Consider the following 22278-nt stretch of genomic DNA (forward strand, 5'->3'; position numbering starts at 1 on the left):
TTCTTTAAGCGGTCACACTAGTTCATGCGATAGTTAAACTATCGATGAGAATCGATAAGTGCATGTCTTTTTTTTTCTATTGTGGAACGCCTTAATTTGGCCACACTCGGCAGCCGCCGCCACAACACACAAAAGTTTCGTATTTTTTTTGTTTTCATCCTTTATTTCAATCAATCATGGCTGCAAGAGCGCAGATCAAGTTGTTGCCGGAGATGTTCCAGAGCAATGGGTGTGCTAGCCTCGAGGACACGAAATCGACAGTTTCCAAAGTACAGACGCGCACTGAACGCTTCCAAGAGCGCGTCAGAAAGCATATAGACGAGAACTACTCGGAGTTTATGACCAATCATACATCGCCGGACATCTTCCTGGAGGAGTCCAGTTCGCTGGGCCGGGAGATCAACGACCTGCTTGAAACGGTGGGCACCGAGGGCCTGGCCGCTCTAAATGGCTCAAGCACGCAGTTGGCCGACCACAGTCGGGAGCTGCGTGAACTAATGCTGGGCCTGCAGGTCAGTGAGCACATTCTGAAGATCGACGAGCTCTTCCAGTGCGTAGAAGAGGCGAAGGGCACCAAGGACTATCTGGTGGTCCTCGATCTGGTGGGGCGTCTGCGATCGCTCATATACGGCGAGGGCGAAGCCGCTACCCAAGATGTGGTGCGCATCTTCCAGGCCCTCGAATGCTATGAAACCATCAAGGTGAAGTACCATGTACAGGCCCATCTCCTGCAGCAGAATATGCAGGAGCGCTTCGATCGGTTGGTGCAACTCAACTGCAAATCCTTTCCCAATTCCAAGTGCGTCACACTGCTGGTCAGCAAGGAGGAGGGTCAGCTGCATGACATTGTCATCGCATTATTCCAGGAGCGCTACAATCCCGTCAGACTGTGTGAATTCCTGCTGGAAAACTGCATCGAGCCGCTTATCCTCAAGCCTGTCGGGGTGGAGTGCAACGAGAACGCCGAAGCCGGCACCTATGTCCAACTCTCGCTCTCATACTCCACCAAGGAGAGTGGCACGGCTAGCGGCACTAGCACACAACTGAGACCGAACTACAAGCAGGTGCTCGAGCACTTTCGACTGCTCCTCCAGACGTTGAGCGGCATCAACCACAGCCTGTCCAGCAGCCAGCATGTTTTCAGCATCATTGGGGATCATGTCAAGGATCGCATGATGCATTTGCTGGTCAACGACTGCCTTATACCGGCTGTGCCCGAGACCATGGAAGAGTACCAGGCCTCCACGTTGTGCGAAGATGTGGCGCACTTTGAACAGTATCTGGCCGACTCGTTCCTCATCAATCCCGAGGTGGATCGCGGACTCAGTCAGTTCATCGAACAGTACGGGACCTATTATCGTAATCGGCTGTGCAGTCGCGTCCTGGAGTCGACCCGGGAGATTATACAGCGTGATCTGCAGGACATGGTGCTGGTGGCGCCCAACAACCAAGCAATGGATGTGACCGGATGCGATCCCTTCCTCTTCCCCCGCTGCATGGTCTCGAGGAGTGCACAGGTAGAGAAGGATGAACAGGACCATCATCCTCCCTGTCGAGTCACGTTAAATTCCTATTGCTTTCGTTTTGCAGGACTTTATGAAGCTAATGGAACGCATTTTGCGACAACCGACGGAGAAGCCGGGCGAGGACGAGGCCGATCCCCTGGCCGGCGTCATTGGCATGATGCTGCAGACGTACATCGACGAGGTGCCCAGGGTGCACAAGAAACTGCTTGAGAGCATTCCACAACAGTCGGTGCTGTTCCACAACAACTGCATGTACTTCACACATTGGGTCGCCCAGAATGCCAACAAGGGGATCGAGAGTTTTCCCGCACTGGTCAAGACGCTGCAGGCCACTGGGACCATGCACTTCCGGGTGCAGGTCACCTACCAGACCTCCATACTGATGGACATCATGGAGAGTTTCGGTGAGTGTGAGCACCCGAATAGGTGATTCCCTATTTCCCCCAAAATTTTGACATTTGACATTTTTGCAGAATTTGAAAGTCCACATACGCTGGGCACCGGCCCATTGAAGCTTGTACGTCAGTGCCTGCGTCAGCTGGAGCTGCTGAAGAACGTGTGGCAGAATGTCCTGCCCGATAATGTGTACAACAGCACCTTTGTCGAGCTACTCCATGCGTTCATCAATGAGCTGGTGCGACATATTTTCACACAGCGCGACATCTCCGCAACCATGGCCAGCGATCTGAGCGATCTAATCGATGTGGTACTGGAGAAAGCCCCAAAACTGTTCCGCGATCCCCATGAGGTGCATCAGGTGCGCTCGTGGATGAAGTTGCAGCAACTCAAGACCATGATGAATGCCTCGCTCAAGGAGATCACCGAACTGTGGTGTAAGGGAGCCGGCCCGCTGACGGCCAACTATAAGGCCGATGAGATACGGTATCTGATACGGGCCCTGTTCCAGGACACCGATCGTCGGGCCAAGGCCATCACCCAGATTATGTAGATCTGATTCCCCGCTAATGTTATTTAGATTATGCTTTAATTCTTAATAAAAAAACAATGCCAAAAGGTCTATCCATCAGTTGGCCTCTTGGCGGGCCTGAAATATAAGCGGATACAGCTGCTCAACCAGCAGTCTATGGTCCCGGCCATGTGTGACGGACAATATGCGCTGGGCCTCCTCCAGATGATGACTGGCCTCCTTGTGGTGGCGCTCGAAGAGCTGTATCTTGCCAAGCTTCATGTGTAGCAGGCCCACCAGCGGATTCCACTGGCCATGGTACATCTGGAAGCCCGGTAACAGCTGCTGGCCGTAGTCGAGGGCTTCCTCCCATTTTCCCACCTCGATGGCCGCCTCAAAGGCAGCATCCAATGTCTTGACATGCCACACGTTCAGAGGATGCATGAGGCCCGCCTGTTTGTCCAGGCATACCTTGCATACGTCCAGATCTGCAGGAGCATACAAATTAGTGAAAGAATGAAGTCACACGAAATTAAGTCACATTTACAGGCCACATCCTTCATGGCCTCCAGATTGTGCTTGGTCAGGGCCATGATCTCATTGTAGGCATTTCTCAGCTTGGGACTGATGCCCACCGAACAGCGCTTGCAGTTGTTCCACTCGATGTTGATGCTGGCGCTGCATTTCCGATTGGGACAGGCGGCGGCTGTCATTTGGCGCGCCTCCTTTGGATCGCGACACTTGCTGCAAACGCACAGGAAGTAGTAGTGGTCCTTGAGGTCCTGTCGCCGCTGTTCGGGCGTGTTCAACAGATCGATGTAACTGATGAAAATCTTCGACCAGTCCAGGCAGGGCATATCCTCCAGGGCGTGTATGTGCAGCTCGTTCCCCTCAAAGGTGGCCACCGCATTCGGCTGGCAGCTGTGGTCGGTGATCGAGACACCCAAATAAATGGCAGTGGCAATGGAGTTCATCTCAGCATCCAAAACATTAAAACCGTTTGTGATTAGCTGCGGCATTGATACAGATAAAGATACAGATACGGATATAAAGAGGCGGCAAAAGAAAAGAGATAGCTAATAGCTATCAAAACATCACATTTGAGTGTATCTAAACCGTGAACCTCGCGAAATGATCAATCGCCTGGCAAGGCGCCAGCCCCGCGCCATTGATTGGTTTCTTATTCGGGCAGAACAGGAGCGGATTCGGGTACATTTTTAGTTTTGTACCACAGGTGGGTGATGTTCCACCTCCATCTCCTCCCCCCGTTTCTTCTTATATCGAAGACATGCGACTACCTGTCCACCATCATGTGGCTGTTACTTACACGACCATAGATGCTCATTAGTTCCGACTTGTTTGGCACTGTGCTTGGGCTATCGGCCATCATATCCGTGAGCACGGCATGCAACGAGTCCAAGTGCTCCAGCCGCTTTGGGTCATTCTTGATTTCAGCATAATCTGTGGAGGGCCAGGAGCAGTCCATTAGCAGTCCACTGGCAGTCCCTGAATGGGGCCCATGGGGGCGTACTACTCACGGGACATGAGGTCACGGAACTTGCGGGATCCATGCTCAGTATAATAGCCACGGATTAGATCGCCGCCATGCTGGAGGCGCAGTATGAGGCGACACAGCATGCGGGCGGCATCCGGCACAATCCGTGGATGGATGCTTTTAAGGAATGGGCACTCGTGCTTGTGCTGTGCCCAGGCTTGGGTCTGGCAGGATCGGTTACAGTAAGACACATATCGGCAGTTCGAACACTTTCGCACCTTGGTCCTAGGATCAAAATGGAATCGTTTAAATATTAATAGGCCTTTCAATTCGCATTTCACAAAACACTTACGCCTCCAGGCAGTTATCGCAGCGCTCCAGGCGATACTGCGACTTGAGCACAAACGCAAAAGGCTTCTCTGTGAGGATGCGCTGTCCTCGTTTGACGGACTTCCCATCCATGACGACTGGGATGGGGATGGGACACCTGGGACCAGAGTCTTCTGCTGCTGTTGCTTGGCCGGGGGCCCGTCACGTACGACTAAAAATGAGCGCACACCTGCACCTCAAAAAAATGATTTCGAAGTTTCTACTTTTGAATGTTTTGCGGCATCTAGTTCTATTTTTAGACACAAATTTGCGTAAATCGCAGGCGAAGAACAAAACAAAAAATATTTGTTTTCGTTTTGTGCAGCAGAGCAGCGCAGCCCCGCGCGGTGACCAGCGTTGCCATATCGTTGGCGCAAGAACAGATACGGGGTGCAGGTACAGTGATAACCACTCAATAGGAACATGAACTTTTTGATTGATTTGATTTTGCAGAGTAAAAATGCCACACATTGTTGCTGTTGTCTTCGGGGCCCTTGCAGGCAATATTTTTTCTCATTTATTTGTAGCAAACCTTTAGCTTAAGGATATTTAATATGTGATCAATCCAAGCCTGTAGCGGCGCTGGGGCGAATAGACGGGCCTTTACAGATAGATATAGCTAAACCAAGACTAACACGACTAATTGTTCTGCGGCTTTGACCATTCAACGCTGAGAATCAGATGATCGTAGCCGTGTCCGTTCAATATCTCGATGGCTGCCGCAGCATCCTTGCGCTGCTTGAAGTGCACATAGGCGAATCCCTTGCAGAGGCCGGTATTCTTGTCGCGGGCCAGGTACATTTTACTTTGTGGTCCAATTTTTTTAACCAGCTCCTCCAGATCCGCCTCCGTCATCGATTCCGACAGATTCGAGATACGAATGGCGGCGGTGTCGTCGCGACCACGCATTCCCAGGCCCCCCTTTTGACTGTCCTTGAGGAATGGCGGCACATATTTACCGGACTTGGGTGCATCCACGGCGGCAGAGGCAGCCGCTGCAGCCTTCTTCTCCATGAGATTTGTATCCATGGCGGTACCTTTGTAGGGGCAATTGACGGACCAATGCTCGCCATTGCAAATACGACACTTGGCAATGTTCTTGGTGGGATCGAGCAGCGGATCGTTGGCCTTCTCGTCTTCCTTGGAGTTGAGGAACTGCATGATGATTTCCTCGGATACCATTGTGGTGTGCGAGTTGGGGCCGGGCTTGTCGCTCTTCGATTCCCCAAACTTGGTCCAGGTGCGACGCTTGGCCACGGTCTTTGGCACCACCTGCTTGGAGATTTTGTAGGTGCGCACGACCTTTGTCTTCTTGTCGTCCTTGTTGTATTTGTATTCGGTCACATACTTGTGGCCATTCTCAACGTTCTCCGTTGTCGGCGGCAGGCCGCCGTAGTCGAGCTCCACCTCATCGGCCCAAGACGACTTGATAGTTTCAACGCCCGGCATCTGGAAATGTTTAAGTGAAACATGCAATTTTATACACTCAACATATCGTTAGTGGCTTATTACTTTGTTGTAAACTGCAATTTAATAGCGTAATGGAAATATAAAATTTCGCCACGAGTAAGCAGAACAGATCCGCAACACGAAAAGAGCCAGAGTTGATAATTGCATATCGATATATGGTTTATATCGATGTTTTAATTGCTAATTGGCGCACAATCACTGCTGCCAACATTTTAATAGAAAAAAGCTGTTTCACAATTTACAGCAAGCAAAAAAGTAGGCTAACAAACTTTTGAATTATTATTACTATAATACAAAAATTTGAACCGTAGGAAACATTACTTATAAGTAAATGTTTCTATTGAAAAGGGCTAACAACACTCACTGTTAGAGATGAAAGCCGCTAAATATCGATTGCGTTCAGTTTATTTGGTAACGCCGTCAAATGACAGCTCCTAGGCCGGCAATTTCGCAGACGCCGAAGTGTTGTGAAATTTGACAGCCAGCGTTGGGTTCTTTTCCTTCGTGGTTTTCGACTGACAAGATGGCTCCAACTGTAAGTGCTGAAAAGAAATCGTGAAAGTGTAATGCAATCCTATGATAAACGTTCGCGAAAGCTGCAGAATATCAATCTATATTCCATCTTTTAAACAAAAAAGTGGAAATATCGCAGCAAATCGAACCATTAATGACGTAACTCGAAAGCTGATTAGTTAGTTTTATTTTTTTGTATGTGCAGGCCAAGACCAACAAGGGTGATACTAAGGCCGCTGCTGCTAAGCCGGCTGAGAAGAAGGCCGCTCCTGCCGCCGCTAAGGGCAAGGTGGAGAAGCCCAAGGCTGAGGCTGCCAAGCCCGCCGCCGCTGCTGCCAAGAACGTGAAGAAGGCACCAGAGGCCGCTAAGGATGTGAAGGCTGCTGCTGCCGCCGCCGCCAAGCCCGCGGCTGCTAAGGCTGCTGCTGCTGCCAAGGCAGCTCCCGCTAAGGAGGCCGCCAAGAAGGCACCCGCGGCGGCTGCTGCTGCCACCAAGAAGGCTGCTCCAGCCAAGGCTGCTGCTCCCGCTCCAGCGAAGACTGCTCCCGTTAAGAAGGCAGCCTCCACTGCCGCGGCTGCTCCTCCAGCCAAGAAGGCCGCCCCTGCCAAGGCTGCTGCTCCAGTAGCCGCCGCGGCTGCTGCTGTTCCAGCTGCCGCTGCCGCTCCGGTTGCTGCCAAGCCTGCTGCCCCCAAGCCCAAGGCAAAGGCAGCACCGGCACCCAGCAAGGTGACGAAGAAGAATGTGCTCCGCGGCAAGGGCCAGAAGAAGAAGAAGGTCTCCCTGCGCTTCACCATCGACTGCACCAACATCGCTGAGGATAGCATCATGGATGTTGCCGACTTCGTAAGTACCCCGAGCCATCTGCCCAAGAACCGCCATCAGCTGAACTCTGGCTACCGCACCAAGCTTTCCATTGCCCCCAATCATAGCCTGGGGCTTTGGATAAAAAGTTGTGGTTATAGCGAACTTTCATTTGCGATTAAACTGCTTGCGGATTCAATATCCGTTCCGCTAGCGGTTAACAACTCTTGGAACATGTTCACAATCAGATTAGACAAAATAGAAAATCGTCTTCAAACACTACTCTGTCGTTCAATCTTCGATTCGCCTATCATGGCGGCACGCGTCTCTGTATAAAGTGCTCCCCATTCTCGTGGGGAGTGCGCCGATAAGGGGCTCTGGTCACTGCACAACGGGGTAGCCACTGATCGCCAGTAACCTGGTACTGGCCAGTTGGTGCAACCGTCTGTGAACAGCGTCAAGCCGTGCTATGTGTACCGCCACGTGGTGGGCCCCGGGTTGAGTGCGGCACAACCGTGTCGCATCGAGCCAAAATTCATAGTGCGCCCTGCTCAAGTGCTCCGACATCCGTGACACTGCAGGTTTTTCCCACAACAATAGAGCTAGACTTCCAATAAAGAATACACTAAAGCTCAGTCGTATAAACACCCGTATGTGGGCAAACCGTAAGCGCTTCACGCGCTAGTTTCAGAGCAGGGCGCTGCTGATTGCATCTCCCGCCCACCATCTCCCGATCAGGTAACTACTACTAACTAAATTCATCATTATCATCCGTACCGAAACTATTTTAGGCCACGACGATTTGCCGTCAGAGAGTGAAGCTCTGCGTCGCTCTGATGGCAGTGTACTCAGTGGCATATTAAAAAATTGGTCACTCTTCTTAATTTGGGCCTTCAGTTGACAACTGACTGTTGGCCTTAACACTGAAAGAGACATCTTAATCGCCGCCCAATCGAACGCATTAATACTTTCTGGTCCTTGTCCTTTCTTGTCCCCTGCTAACCGTATCCACCTATGTTTTGCAGGAGAAATACGTTAAGGCTCGCCTAAAGGTCAACGGTAAGGTTAACAATCTTGGCAACAATGTCACCTTTGAGCGCTCCAAGTTGAAGCTGCACGTCAGCTCCGATGTGCACTTCTCGAAGGCCTACCTCAAGTACCTGACCAAGCGGTACTTGAAGAAGAACAGCCTGCGCGACTGGATCCGCGTTGTGGCCAACGAGAAGGACTCGTACGAGCTGCGCTACTTCAGAATCAGCTCCAACGATGACGAGGACGACGATGCGGAGTAAAGATGATACAAAGACAGCAATAACAAAAGGATTTACAATGGCATTGTATGGCTGATTCGTTTTTATTAAATATCACGTTACGGTCGTGTTTTTATAAGCAAACAACAACAAATTGTAAACTAATTGAAAATCCATTTTTTGGGTCTACCACAAAATAAAAAAACTGTGTAAACCTGATATTAATATGCTCAATTATTTATTTCCGGGAAATAACTACTAATCTAGTTGTTGGGTTCAGTTACGATCCCAAAAAAAAAAAAACAATTTGTGCAATCAAGCTGCTGCTGTCTGGTTCAGCCAGTACTTGATCGTTCTCATCTTTGCAGTTGATCTCTCTCTCACTGGGAGGTTACTCATCGACCTATGTATATCTAGCCCGCTCACTCTTGTGATGGACAGGGTCGACAAGAGATTGACGACAGGAAGGGAAGTGTACGTTTGTCCATGCATATTATGTACAACATTTGAGCACGGCTTTTGTTTGTTTTGTTTTGCAAATATTTGTGTACCAGGTACGTGGTTCGGTTTATTTTGTATTACCTTGAAGCGCAATACTTGTGCCGTACCAAAAAAAAAAGACTGCACCTCTGACTAACCTAACTGTGTGGGTGTACGTGCTGTGAGCACGGGTGTGAGCGGGATGGAACGAGGGCCGCTGCTGCCTCTACTGCTTGTGCAATTACAGTTAATAAAAATCAACTCTAGTTTGCGCTATTCCGTGGCATACAAGTTATTCAAAAGCAATTCCTATGATGCCTACGCCTACACCATGGGAAATAAAACAATTTCCATGTCGGGTGCGTGTGTGTAGGGGGTGTTGGTCAAAAGCGTTTATTTCAACAATTAAAGAGTGCAATGCTTACATACACTAGGACAAAATAAAAAAAAAATAACAGAAAAACGTGCAGCAATAATAATTCTAGAAAAATATTCAAACCCTTTTAGGGCCGTACTTAGTACATTCGTTTTTTTTTTCTTTTTTGCTTACATAATTCGTTACTTGAGAATAAAGGGTATTATATATTCGAATGTCTTTTTGGTTCACACTTGTGAGAGATTCGTTGTTGAGAGACGACTGAATGGATCTTAGGCTCACAATCGATGGTTACGTTAAGGAAACGCGCTTTCACGCAAACGGATACGGTTTTTGGGTATACATTATGTATAAGCTCATATTTATATATAAATTATCGAGACAATAAGCTGGAAATACTAAGACGGGATGTCGCTGAATACTGACTGCTGTAATTTGAAGAGGGTACGCAATATATAAACAATTTTCACCCAATTAACACGTGCTATTTGTCACTTGTCCACGCCCATGGCGAGCGGGACCATAACGCATTTGGAATATCGATCTTGGCCAGCGTAAACAGACTCTTGGGTAACATGCGGCAATCATTTCAAGGCCACAAAAAGCTGCGGACAGGGGCGGACAACTAGGGGTGGTGGGTGCAGTGGACGGCTAACAGTGGAGTGACTAATGGTACTAAAACCGGATAATAGAGAATTTAAAACGAATTGGAAAGTTCTGGAGCTGTCAGACGCATGGCGAGTGCACCGACTGCAACCAGCAAAAGGCCCAGGCTACCACCAGGTGCCAGGAGTGAGGCTCCGCTAGTGCTGGACTTGAGGGCTGCGTCCATCGATGAGGAGGCGGCCGGGGGTGTCTGCACCTGCTGAGACCCTGGTTGGGCCGCGGCCATGGGAGCCAATGGAGCAGGTCCTTCGCCGGGTGCTGCCGCCGGTGGCGGAGGCGCCGGATAGCAGGCGATCTTCTCCACCTCAATCATCTTGGTGCTGTCGGCCGGATCTGTCTCATTGACCTTGGTGGGCACACAAATAATTCCACCGGGTGGCGGTGGAGCTGCAGCTGCATCTGCCGAATTAGGCACGGTCATATTGGAGGTTTCCGGGCTGAATGGCGCCATGGGAGCTGGCATTGCAGCTGGCTGGGCATCTTGGGTCGTGTTCATTGGTGCTGGTGCTGCTGCAGCTACTCCGGCTGCATTGATAACTGTGGTGCCGTCGCTGGCATTCACCGGCACTCCATTATTGATGATGATAATGCGGTCCTGACCGGCAGCTGCAGGAGCTGCAGCTGCAGCTGGCTGCGATGAGCTGCCACCGGAGGGGGTCAACGCGTGGCCAAGCAGAGCGCCACCCAATCCACCAGCAAGTAGACCCGTTCCTGCAGAATAGCTTCCGTATTAGAGTGGAGGAGATAGAGAGAGATGAACTTACCAAAGCCCAGGCCTGATGATGATTGTTGGGGTGGCTGCGAATAGTAGGTGGCCCCTGGAGGCAGAGCAGAGCCAGCCTGGTAATATGTGGCCCCCGGCGGTGCGGCTGCCGGCTGATAGCCCCCGCCCATGGGCATATGTCCCGACGAGGGATAGTAGGTGGCGCCGGCTGGTAGATTGCTTGGGTAGCCATTGTGTCCGCCCGATGGATAGTACGTGGCTCCGGGTGGTGCTCCGGCATACTGGGTGCCATGGTTTTGGGTGGCCGTAATGGGCTGATGGACGTTTGAGGTGGCTGCTCCATAGCTTGGCGGAGCGGCACCATAGCTGGGCGGAGCTGCCCCATAGCTGGGTGCATGATAGGATGGTGCCTGCTCGTGCACATTTGGTCGAGCGCCGCCTACGGGATTTGAGGCGGAGTAGGCGGGTGGCGGACCCTGGGGCACATTCCAGCCAGCTTGAGGAGCGGGAGCCGAAGCCGGATTCGCGTTCGCATTCACATTCGGCCGATTCGGCTGCGAGTTGTAGTTGGGATAACTCAGCTTGGCCACGTCCGCATGCGAGTTGCCGGCCGCATGTCCGTTCGTGCTGTAGCTGGGCTGGGTCACATGACCGTTGGAGCTGGATGAGGATGATGTTTTACGCTGGTTGCTGCCTTGGTTACGACGCGCATCCACAACATCAACGCTCCCTTGCGTCAGCAGGAGGGCAAACAGGCTGAGGGCGACTACTGCGCAATTGGAAGAACCCATCCGTGATCCGGTCATCTGCCTCCGTGACAGGTCGGTCTTAACGATTTTCAATACTTTCGATGGCCCCTTGAATACAGAGCAGACTTTGACCAAAACAGAAAATTCTGCGAAATGAAAACGTTAATCATAATTCAGCGATCAAATGTGCATGCTAATTACAGAAACCAGTTTCTCTCGACTGCTGCTGATGATGATACTGATGCTGCTGCTGCTGCTGCTGTTGCTATTGTTGCTTGCCTTGGTTATTAACTGATTTCACTTGTCTGTTTTGGACCCAAGCCAGCGAAAAGCTTTCGAACATTCCGGACTTCAACAGATGAATAATTTGTATAACATATCGATAGTCGCGTGGTTCGATGCAAACTGAGCGCGAAATGCTAGTCGAGTTCAATTTTTTGTTTCAATTATCTAAAAACGGTTTTAGTGATTCTATTAATATTATCTTTGGACTCCGAATGACTAAATAGGTCTCGTCGGGAGCCGAAGTTCGTTCGCGTTGTCCCTTATCGTGCGTGTTTGCTTGTTGATGTGGAAGGTTGTTCGCGGTCGAATTTTTTTTATAAAGTTTTTTAACCCGTACGTGCCCCCAACAAAAAATTAAGGAAGTCTGCTCCTAACAAAGGGCAGACTTATAAAAGGAGGAGATTGATTGATAACGCCGTGCCGGAGGGAGAGGAAGAAAGTTTAAAAGATGGATTCGTCAATTCGAACACGCAAACAGAGCATGTTTGCCGTGTGAAAATATATAACTAAATGTAAATATAAAATACAAATGAGGAAATGGTTGAGGCCGACAACCTTAACAAAAAAATATCCATCCGTTTGCTTGCAAATTCAAAATTAATAAGAATAAAGCTATAAACAAAAAGTGCAACTCTTTTTTTTATAATAGGAAATTTTAAATCCTACGGGCCTGTTAAGGGTTAATCCACATCAACATATGCCGTCTCACTCACAATCACTATACTATGTGCCTTTCACTCGCACGTTTACCGACGAGACCACCTTGTATATATGCTTCATGGCTTTGGCGGCTGCTTCAAAACGTACCTAAACGTCCGCCTTCCAACTTCTGCTTAGAGCGAACTTGAACCTCCGCAAAGAATATTCTCCTCGGAGCGTAATTTGAGCCTTCGCAACGAATATTCTCGGAGCGTACTTGAACCTCCGCATCCCAACTTCTCCTCGGAGCGTACTGGAACCTCCGCAACGAATCCTCTCCTCAGAGTGTATCTGTGGCTCTGGAGAAGTTTGATCTTGGCCAGACCCTCAATAAAGATGGCCACCATCTTCGAGGGGTGAAAATTTCTTTTACTCCTGTGCTTTTAAGATGTCTGATTTCCTCAAACAAGAATGGGCCTGTTTTCTTTTCGAAACCTTCACTAGATACATTTATAATCGAATTAGTATTTTTATTTTCTTGTGTATTAATCTTTTTAGGTGTAAAACATGAGAAATGTCTGTGTGTTAATGAATTTGAATGAGCAACCGCCAGATCTAACAAACCGAATTCATTCGATTTTCAATATACCCGCCGAGCTGACAATTTGAAAATTATCTTGCATCTGGCAGCTCTAGTGGCCACACCACAACAAGAAGAATTGCAGCTCTGCATAAAAATGGCGGCATCGATAAATTTGATTTAAAAATCGATAACATCATGATAGTATCGGGTTCAAATCCAGTAAGTAAAACATCCATCCCACGATGGAATACCTAGTGCTCGGTTTTATAGAAATTTCTTCAAGTTGCTTGCGTCGTTTTGGAATAATTAAATCCAATTATACTTTTTGTAAGCATTTGGCAAAGGACTTCATCCTTTACAAGGAACATTCACAAGCGCACATGGATACTAATAGTTTGATTGATTGCGTGGCTCTGTGCAAAGATTAAAAATGCATAAAAATATCAAGTGCACAATATACATTTTCTTATTTACGAAAAATCATTTATTGAGTAAATTTCTTTTCGATTTCATTTTTTTTTTTCACATGTTCACAAAATTGTATTTGGGTTTTCTAATTTTTTCCTTGGCCTTGGGATACAATGTAAGCTTGTGGGTTGTATTTTTTGTGGGTTTTGTATTTGTGTTAGTTAGATTTTGATGTTTGTTTAATTTGGTGTGGTAAATTTTCGTATTGAGCGCTAGCAATTAACATTTAATTACACCGAAATGGGGAAAACATCTTACGCAGATTAGTACGAGTATACATCTATGTATATTTGTATAGGTTTTTGGTTTTGGTTTTGGTTTGGGGTACGGGTACGGATACGGATTGAAATTATAGAGAAGTACTTTGTAATTTTGATAATTGGTAAACAAATGCCATTTACTCGCTGGTAAATACTTGGTTCTAAACTTATATGATACAACGGCAGACATGACATGACATCCATTAGTACGTTAAATCTCTAGGGGGCGGTTTGCTTTAGCCTATGTAATGTAGTTTATATGGTTATATTGTGGTTTGTGTGTACTTTATGGCAGATATAAACACACAGAGTGGGTACAGCACATACATATGGATATGTATACATATGTATATGTGGCGTGGTGTTGTTATTGTAGAATGTACATCCAGATCCATAACAATATTGATGGCATTCTGATTGGGCATACAAATACTAGTACCTCTCCGACGTTCTTGCTCATGTCTTTTTGTTTTGTTTTTTTTTTTCTTTGAATTTCTATCTTTTTTCATAGGAAACAACAAAAATGGACGCAAAATTATTGTTATAGTAGTAGTTAAGTTGACCCATTTTGCTTTTTATGTTTGTTAAACTATTTATGTATATAGGAATATGCAAAACGTACACTTAATATATTTTATTTTTAGGTATTTTCTCGCTTTTTTTTCCCACGTTACTTCATTAAGGTTTCTGTTACTATATAGTAAATGCAGCTCTAAAACTTTGTATTCTCTGACATTGTTTATTTTTAATTTCTGTGTGGGTATTGTATATAGTCCTTATGCCTGCTCAAATACATTTAATAACATTTCTATAGAAATATTCAAAGCTGAGGTAGTTTATTCATTCATTATTCATTTACTTTAGTTTATGTTTAGTTTAGTTTACGTTTACTCCATATAGTATATATATATATGTATATATATATATACATGTATATACACGCACGTGGTTAGCTTACGGGTAGTATGACGGTATTACAGGTGTAGTCATCTGTAAACACAACTGTACCTCCATCTCTGGCATCTCATCTTATCGGTCATATTTAATTCATTTGGGGTTTCAGGGGGGTTCTGTGTTTGTGGACAATTTACTCGTAGAACATCGAAAGCGTTTCGGAAACGAACGGATCAGTTTGGATAGGACTTGAGGAATTCAGGAAACGAAACCAACTGAAACCCGACGGGGCCAAACCGAAGCGTAAAACCGGGTACAACAAAAAATAAATTACTGAAAATATGGAAACACTGAACTACAGATAAATTAAAGAAAATAATAAAAACAAGGGTGTAACAAATTTTTTTGTTTGTTTTTTTTTTGGGTTTTTTTTAATAATATTTTACTCTTTTTTTGTTATATTTATAATATTTATAGATATTTTAGCTCTGTAATGTAGATACAATTTACAATGCAGATACATCCGTGTCGTCAAATCAATCCGATTAAATGAACTTAACGTAAGATGTAAAATGTAGACGACGCAAAAAAAAAGCTCTAAACTAATTTTAGATAAAGATTACAAATAAAGGTAAATTTAAAAATAATTAATGTAAAAATATTGTGTTTTTTTTGTGTGTTTTTTTGAAACTTTTCATATTCATTGTTATTTTTTGTATGTTTTTCATGGGTTTTTTTTTAGTTTGGTAGGTATACATATATATAAATATATATATTTTTTTAAAAGGCTTTTTACTATGTAGTTTTGCTCGCCATTCAAAAAAATGATAAAAATGCTTGGTGTATATATTTTGTAATTATTTTACTGTTACGATGAGAGGGTGAGGTGTGGTATGGTGGGGCTGTTGGAAGTGTTTGGGGATATCCAGCGAGGGGCTTTAATTATAAACTACTATCACACAGGCAACCCATCGCTGGATGGAGTTATTAGGAGAAAACGGACCTTGCGGATCCAGGGGCTTCTAAGGTTTCTGGGGGCTTTATGGCGGCAAAATGAAATACACAACAACAAAAATGATACAAAATTAATCAAATTAAAGTTAATCAAAGAGGATGCCCATTATGGGTACACAATCAATTGGAAATCCAATCCTCTTCTCTCTCTCTCTCGCTCTCGCTCTCTCTCGCTCTCAAAATGCCTTCGGCTTAGTACACAACGGGTATGATACGAGTAACTATATCGTTGCTGGTTGCATCTATACACATATTGAATAGGTACTGTATATATTTATGGGTTTATTGTAGATTACGGGTTTCGGTTAAGAGTTTAGAGTGGCTTGGGCGGGGGTGGGGGAATCATTTTAATGTTGCATTTGTTGATGAGTATGGGGGGTGGCTGTGGGTGGGGTGGGGTTGCTTGTATGTGTGTATCTTTGCAATAAACATAACGGTAACTAAATATATGTTGTAGCTCAGTCTCCAGTTGATTACCGTGTATAATTTATTACAAATCGAAACAATAAAAAAATATATATAGGTATATTTATAATATTAAATCGTATTAAATTAAGGACTATCATATATATATGTATATGTATATGTATATAGAAATATATATCATATATTCAAAATGCTTGAAATGTACAAAAACAAACAAACAAAGTTTAGTGGGCTGCGGTTTAGGGTAGGGTTTTCTGGTTCGATTCGTAAAAGGAACGTACGTTTCCAGTTTCCTATTTCCTCTCCATTCCACTCGTTTCGCGTTTCGTTTCCATGCATTGGCTATACATAATATTATTCATGCATTTTCGTAGAACTATAGCAGATTTTTCTTTTTTTTTTCTGTTTCTGGTTCCTGTTGTGGTTGTTGTTTGTGTGTTGTGTTATACATTTAAATTTACGAATAGAGTGTGGTTCCGCCTATCGAATTTCACATAGAGAATTCAGTGTGTGTGTATGTGTAGGGGGGTGTATCAAAATTTCTTGATTTTTGTTTTCTTATTTTTTGTAGTAGTAATATTGTAGCTTTTTCTTTGATTATTTTTTTTGGGCTTCCCTATTTTTTTGGGGCTTTTTTAATGTTTTTTTTTTTTAGTACATTTCTCTTACGGGCTGACACAATAGGTTTATTTCTCTTCCGTTTTCGGGATGGGATCTTAAACGCTAAAAATATATAGTAAATGTTGAAAGTTGTATTTCATGTTTGTTTTCTCGTTTGCATTGAAAAATGTTTTTCGGTTTCTGTTTTTCTCGCTTTGTTTTTGTTTTTGTTTGTTTTGTGTTTACTTTTTCTGTTGTTCCGCTGTTCCAATCTCTGCGTTTCGCTAAGTTGTTTGGTACAGTTTCGGAAATTTGTTGTTGTTTTGTGTCGCGACGTCTTTCAGAGTGGGTCTGATTTTCCTTTCATTTTGTTTCATTCTGACTAACTTTGCTGACTCTTTTCGTCCTTGCTGGTATTCCTGATTTTTGCTGCTCTTGATTCTGGCTGGATTTTGCGTCCAAATTTTTTTTTCTTTTCGAAACTAAACAAAATAACCCCCAATTTGTATTTTAGTTTTTTGTTTTTTTTTTTTTAATTCTTATTCAACGTTTTCATGATCTGATCTCTTTTTCAAATGCTATTTCATCGGATCTTTATTTCATTTATAATTATTTTCTTAATTCTTCTTCTTGGTTCATTTTCATTATAGTTTTATAGTTTTCATTTAGCTCTCTTTCTGCGTGTCTGCGTTTCCCTATCGTCGATTTCACTGTGTGAGAGGCGTCTTGCGTGCTGGGCTATTTGCTGGTTTACTGCTTTGCTCTGCTTTCCGGCTTTCCGGCTGTCCGGCTTTCCTGATTTCCTGCTTTCCTGCTTTGTTATCGGTTCTGTACTCCTAGTCTAGTTGGCTTTCTTCGTTAAGTTCCTGTTGCTGCTGGCTAGGCTTACGTTAAAACTCGCTTCACATCGTTATCCCTATCGCTATCGCTAATCGTTATCTTCGCGTTTTAAAAAGAATGTCTCTGTCTCCTGTCTCACCTCCCTATCTATCTCCTGCCTTCCTGCCTTAGTGCCTTAACAATTTGAAAAACAAATCTCCCATATTTCCTCGTATAGTAATGGCTTAAAAACTTTCATTTAAATATGTAAAACTCCATTCTCATAGATGTAGATGACCAAAAAAAGATTCGAAATAAAAAATACAATAATAATAAAACTCTTGATTTGTACTCGTGTTTGTACCGCTAAAAACGTTTTCTTTCTCTCTTCAATTTTTCTTCCTTTACTTTTACTTTTACTTTTACTTTTACGTTTCCTTTTTATCTTTTTGTTTTTCTTTGTTATATAAATATTCTTGTATATGTACATACATATATAAAAAAATATGCCTTTTTTTAAAAGTATTCCCCTGCCTTGCGCTTTCATTTTCAACTCACTTCCCATCGGTATTCCTTTTAAGCTTCTTCTGTATAGAGTTTCCATTTTTGCTTTCATCTTTCATCTCATCATCTTTCAAAGAGTACAAACTGCCTTTAGTTATAAGAAATTAAAACGCTTAAAAAAAAAAAACCAAACGAAATTAAATCTTGTCAAATCTTGTGATGGCAAAGCAAATTTTTGGTTGTTTTTTTTTCTGGTTGAAGTTGTGGTTCTGGTTCATTTGGTCTTCTTCCTCTGCTGTTCCTGAATCGAGTTGTCAAAGTACTTTTGTGGTTTGGTGTGTGTCTGAGTCTGAGTTTGAGTTTGAGTGTGTGGTATTTTTTTTTTTTTGCATGTGTGTGTGTGTGCGTGTGATTGAGAGTGTTTAGGTGTTTGTGTATAAAATGTACATCAAAAGCATTTTTTGTTGTCGTTAAATAATAATAGTAGATTTGTTTTATAAATTTTAATTTTTTTTTTTTTTTGTCGTTTTGCTTTAGTAAGTAGTTTTTTATAGTTTAAATAGTTGTTAAATTTAAAAACGAGTTTATCACACCTTAAACGTTATCAGTACTTGGCACAACTTACAACACAAAAAAGTACTTTTCTCTTTTCCCATTCATTTTTCACTTTTTTCCTTCTTCCTTCTTCTTCCTATTATTTTAGCTTGCCCAAAAACTCAACTGAATTTCAACTTTTCAAACATTTTCCGAAGGTGGGAAAACTGCACAAAAAAAAAAGCGGCATGTGTGTGTCGAGGCCAACGGCCAGGATTGTCGAAGAAATACAGACACATGCCAGGGTATTTCTCTGTTCCGATTTTTGCTCAGTTTTTGCATTTTCCTTGGGTTGAAATCCAGTTTTGCTCTTGCCAAACATCCTCACATTTTCCGCTTTTATGTATGTTCGTTTTCGTTTCCTTTCTAACCGTTGCTCACCTTCTTTCTCACTTCATGCTTTAATAACGATATAAAATAGCCTCTAAATACTAAAAAATAATTTCGTTTCTGCTGTTCACTTTCCGTTCTCGACATTCCCCAAATTACAACTCTTTCGTCCTTCGTCCTTCGTCCATATCCATATCGTTATCTTTATCCCTATCGTTATCTTTGTCTTCGTTTTCAACGTTTCAACGCGCACGCTAACTCACAAGTTTTCATTTTTGTTTTTTTTTTATGTTATCCGTTCTCATCGTTATTTCTTGTTTTTGTTTATACTCGTATTATAGTATCATATCATATCATATCATTTCATTTTTAACCCCCATCGAAATAAACCAGAGCTATAGCTTAAATAAATCCTCTTTCCTTCTCTCCTTGATTCCGTCTCTCTCGCCTCGCCTCGATCTGATCTGACTTTTCTTTGATTCAGCATTTGGAATAATAGTTTTCATTTCTTTGTTCTTTCCTCTCTTCTTCGAATTCTCCTCTTTGTAGCCGGGGAATCTTTTAGAAAAATTCCTCACTTTCGTTCTTTATAAATATCGTTCTTTTAATCATAGTTCCACATGTCTATATATATCTATATATATGTATATGTATAGGTCTTTGTATTGACAACTTTGGACATTTTTCCATAGAAAAAAATAAAAAAAAATATATAATTATAATTATAATAATCCATTAGAATAATTATTTTTATAAAAAAGGGACAAAAATGATTAGATTTTGTATATATATAAATATAAATATATCTATAGATACACATTTATAGATTCTCAAGTATAACAAAACAAAATGTCACGCATTTTCAACATATACATATATATAATCGCATATATATATAGTGGCTTGATTCCCGTATATATAGATCAATGTTAATGCCTAGCAACATTCTTATATACACTTCCCATCCTATCTGCATCTGTTTATCCTCAGACTCCTACTCCTAACTCCTCCTTCTCCTTATCCTGCTCTTATCCCTCGATTTCCTCAGTTGAATCTGCTTCTGTTTCAGGTTCAGTTTCAGTTTCTGGTTCTGTTTCAGTTTCAGTTGGTCTGGCATATGTATATTATCTGGGTGGGGAGTTCGACCCGCAACAAATCTTTTGTCGCATAGGGCTTTGGTGGGTGGGTGAGTGATTGATTGGTTTGATTGGTTGCTGTGTGATTTGATTGGATTGGATTGTGGTTAGGCCTTAGCTAGTGGGATACCTTTCCTAAAAGATTCTTTTTGTCTGAGAAGATTTACGATCGAAATTGGTTTGCTTGCTTTCTTTTAGTTTTAAATGATATGCCTTTTCCAAAGTTTGAATCATTTTCGTTTGTTTGCTTGTTCTGGTTCTGGTTCTGTTTCTGTTTCCGGTTGGTATTTCTTTCTGGATTTCCTTTCCTTTCTTTCCTTCTCATTTTTATTTTTATTTTGTTTTCGTTATATTTATGTTTTGCTTACACACTAACTTTAAGGTTTAGGTTTCTCGTAATTCGTTTCATTTTCTCTTTTTTTATTTTTATTCCATTTCTGTGTTTAGCTCATTTTTAGGATATCTATTCATTATGAACGTTCTTTGTTTTGTTTTTTTGTTTTTTGTTTTTTTTTTTTTTGTTTCTTTTTGCTTTGTTTTTTCTTTTTGTAGAAGATAATGCACTTACATTGAGGTATTTTAATTACTTTTTCAATCTTCTTCATCAAAGTTCTTCTTGTGGTTTTCATCCCTTTGTTTCTTCTTAAAAAGAACAAGGAAAATCTGATATTTCAAAAAATTGGGCTGCCCCTAAGCTTGTACACGCTGCTTGCTGGCTTAAAATGCTTCTTGAATTTTGTCCAAAAATGTTGTTCTTCTCTTCTTTGTCTGATTGTTTGCGTTTTTCCACAAAATTTTGCCACTCGAAAGTTTTCATCTTGTTGCTTGTTTTGACCGAAATGTTTTTTTTTCTTTATGCTCTTTTGCGCTTGTTGTTTTTTTGTATTTTGTTTTGTTTTTGGTTTGCCGAAATGTTGATTTTTCTTTTTAGTTTTTATTTATTTTGGGTGCCTGAATATAACAGTTCTCTCTCCCTCTCTCTCTCTCTGTCTGTCTCTGATGCAAGTGTTATACAAACAAAAGGGTTGGGGCTGGCTGGGGCTTCCGGGTGTGGTTTGAATTTGATTTGATTTGATTTGTTTGGTTACATTAATTCTATGGAATAGCTACTAGCTACTAGTTGTAAGATTTACGTTAATTATTAGTTAATAAGTAATAGATGATGCCTTAAAACATCACAGAATTGGGCTATTGCTGATGCTATATGTATGTATATGTATGTATGCTTTTGGCTTGATTGTTGATTGTAGTTTGATTGTTTGCTGCTCACGGGATTCAGTTACTTGGATTGCGGTTTCTTTAGCTATGGCTTGATTCTGTCATATACTGTTCTCTACTGCACTCAACTGTGCTACTGTGCTACTGTTCTACTGCTGTCATATGGTTTGAACCATATTAAATGCACTCTTCAGTTTTATTTACTTGTGATTGTGTGTGGGGGTCAGTTTGGATTTTTGATTTTGGATTGTGGCTATGTCTATCTATGTCAATATTTCTGTGTGGTGTCCCATCCATGTATAACAGCTTGTCTCTCTCATACACGCTCAAACGTTATAACGTAACACTTAATGTAACGTAACGTAACGATAAACTTTTCTTCGTTCGATTAAAAAAAATTAACATTTCAGCACCGTTATTTCATTTCTAGTTAGTTTCTTTCACTTTCACTTTCGTTTCTTTTCGTATTCGTATTCGTATTCATTTTTTTTCTTTTGTTTTCATTTCAAGGCAAACACATTACAATAGTTTCTTTAACACTTATACTCTTTTCTTTCGCTATCGCGTCCGCTCTAGCTCTTCTGCGCTCTTCTCGTGTCTCCCTCTGTCCTCCTCTAAGTATAATCAACAATTCTTGTAACTTCTTGCCACACACACAAACAAACAAAAAGAGCTATCAATACAAACAACTATCTTTTCCAGGCATCGACAAGACTATTTTACAGCTGTACAGTACAGTTAAACATTGCTCTCGCTGGGCATTACCGGGAAAGGAAATCAAATCCCGCATAATGCCCACTCCTCTCCTCTCCTCTCCTTCCATCCATCCATCCATCCATTACATCCATTACAATGGCAGCTCGAGACTAACTCAGCTACTTACTATATTGTATACATTAGATAGTTGGGTTTCTTTCCTTAGTTATTGGTGGTTTGGTTGTTTTTAGTAGGGTAGGGTTGGGTTGGTGTTTAGGTATCTCTCTGTTACATGTACTATGTAAAACTGTTGTTGTTGGGCGTAACACCTACATCGACTGTTGGACATTGTGCTGCATATAACTGTGACAGTTTCCTGGCTGGCTTTTTCTTTTCTTTTCTCGTGTGTTGTTGGTTTTTCTTGTTGTAAATCGGCTTGAATCTCTCTTCTGTACTTTTCGGTTCGGTTCTTATCTGTTCTGTTC

The 22278-nt window shown here is 42.9% G+C and overlaps 5 protein-coding genes across 6 annotated transcripts; 2 read left to right on the top strand and 3 right to left on the bottom strand.

The window, feature by feature from the left end:
• The first annotated feature begins 73 nt into the window (after nucleotides 1–73).
• Nucleotides 74–2544, top strand: Zw10 (Zeste-white 10). The gene is made up of 3 exons (XM_001354929.3): nucleotides 74–1517; nucleotides 1591–1930; nucleotides 2000–2544. Exons 1-3 carry the CDS (start codon nucleotides 177–179, stop codon nucleotides 2473–2475), a joined length of 2157 nt encoding a protein of 718 aa, XP_001354965.2. The 5' UTR covers nucleotides 74–176; the 3' UTR covers nucleotides 2476–2544.
• Smyd3 (SET and MYND domain containing, class 3) lies at nucleotides 2493–4679 on the bottom strand. 2 transcript variants are annotated; one of them, XM_015186351.2, is made up of 5 exons: nucleotides 4281–4679; nucleotides 3972–4213; nucleotides 3761–3894; nucleotides 2975–3443; nucleotides 2493–2921 (listed from the first exon to the last, which is right to left on the bottom strand). In XM_015186351.2, the coding sequence occupies exons 1-5, from the start codon at nucleotides 4388–4390 to the stop codon at nucleotides 2551–2553; spliced, it is 1326 nt and encodes a 441-aa protein (XP_015041837.1). In that variant the 5' UTR covers nucleotides 4391–4679; the 3' UTR covers nucleotides 2493–2550. The 2 variants fall into 2 exon arrangements, with proteins under 2 accessions (XP_015041837.1, XP_001354964.1); XM_001354928.3 differs by having other exon boundaries at nucleotides 2981–3443; nucleotides 4281–4678.
• Nucleotides 4680–4767: 88 nt separating this feature from the next.
• On the bottom strand, nucleotides 4768–5935 carry eIF3g1 (eukaryotic translation initiation factor 3 subunit g1). The gene is made up of 2 exons (XM_001354927.4): nucleotides 5810–5935; nucleotides 4768–5746 (listed from the first exon to the last, which is right to left on the bottom strand). The coding sequence occupies exon 2, from the start codon at nucleotides 5744–5746 to the stop codon at nucleotides 4937–4939; it is 810 nt and encodes a 269-aa protein (XP_001354963.1). The 5' UTR covers nucleotides 5810–5935; the 3' UTR covers nucleotides 4768–4936.
• A 214-nt stretch (nucleotides 5936–6149) lies between these two features.
• On the top strand, nucleotides 6150–8551 carry RpL22 (Ribosomal protein L22). The gene is made up of 3 exons (XM_001354926.4): nucleotides 6150–6302; nucleotides 6486–7124; nucleotides 8108–8551. The coding sequence occupies exons 1-3, from the start codon at nucleotides 6291–6293 to the stop codon at nucleotides 8372–8374; spliced, it is 918 nt and encodes a 305-aa protein (XP_001354962.2). The 5' UTR covers nucleotides 6150–6290; the 3' UTR covers nucleotides 8375–8551.
• A 616-nt stretch (nucleotides 8552–9167) lies between these two features.
• Nucleotides 9168–11710, bottom strand: LOC4814855 (protein transport protein SEC31). The gene is made up of 3 exons (XM_015186350.2): nucleotides 11529–11710; nucleotides 10619–11473; nucleotides 9168–10565 (listed from the first exon to the last, which is right to left on the bottom strand). The coding sequence occupies exons 2-3, from the start codon at nucleotides 11382–11384 to the stop codon at nucleotides 9886–9888; spliced, it is 1446 nt and encodes a 481-aa protein (XP_015041836.1). The 5' UTR covers nucleotides 11385–11473; nucleotides 11529–11710; the 3' UTR covers nucleotides 9168–9885.
• Between the last annotated feature and the right edge of the window lie 10568 nt (nucleotides 11711–22278).

This window comes from Drosophila pseudoobscura, chromosome X (genome assembly GCF_009870125.1).
Source record: "Drosophila pseudoobscura strain MV-25-SWS-2005 chromosome X, UCI_Dpse_MV25, whole genome shotgun sequence".
NCBI lineage: Eukaryota > Metazoa > Arthropoda > Insecta > Diptera > Drosophilidae > Drosophila > Drosophila pseudoobscura.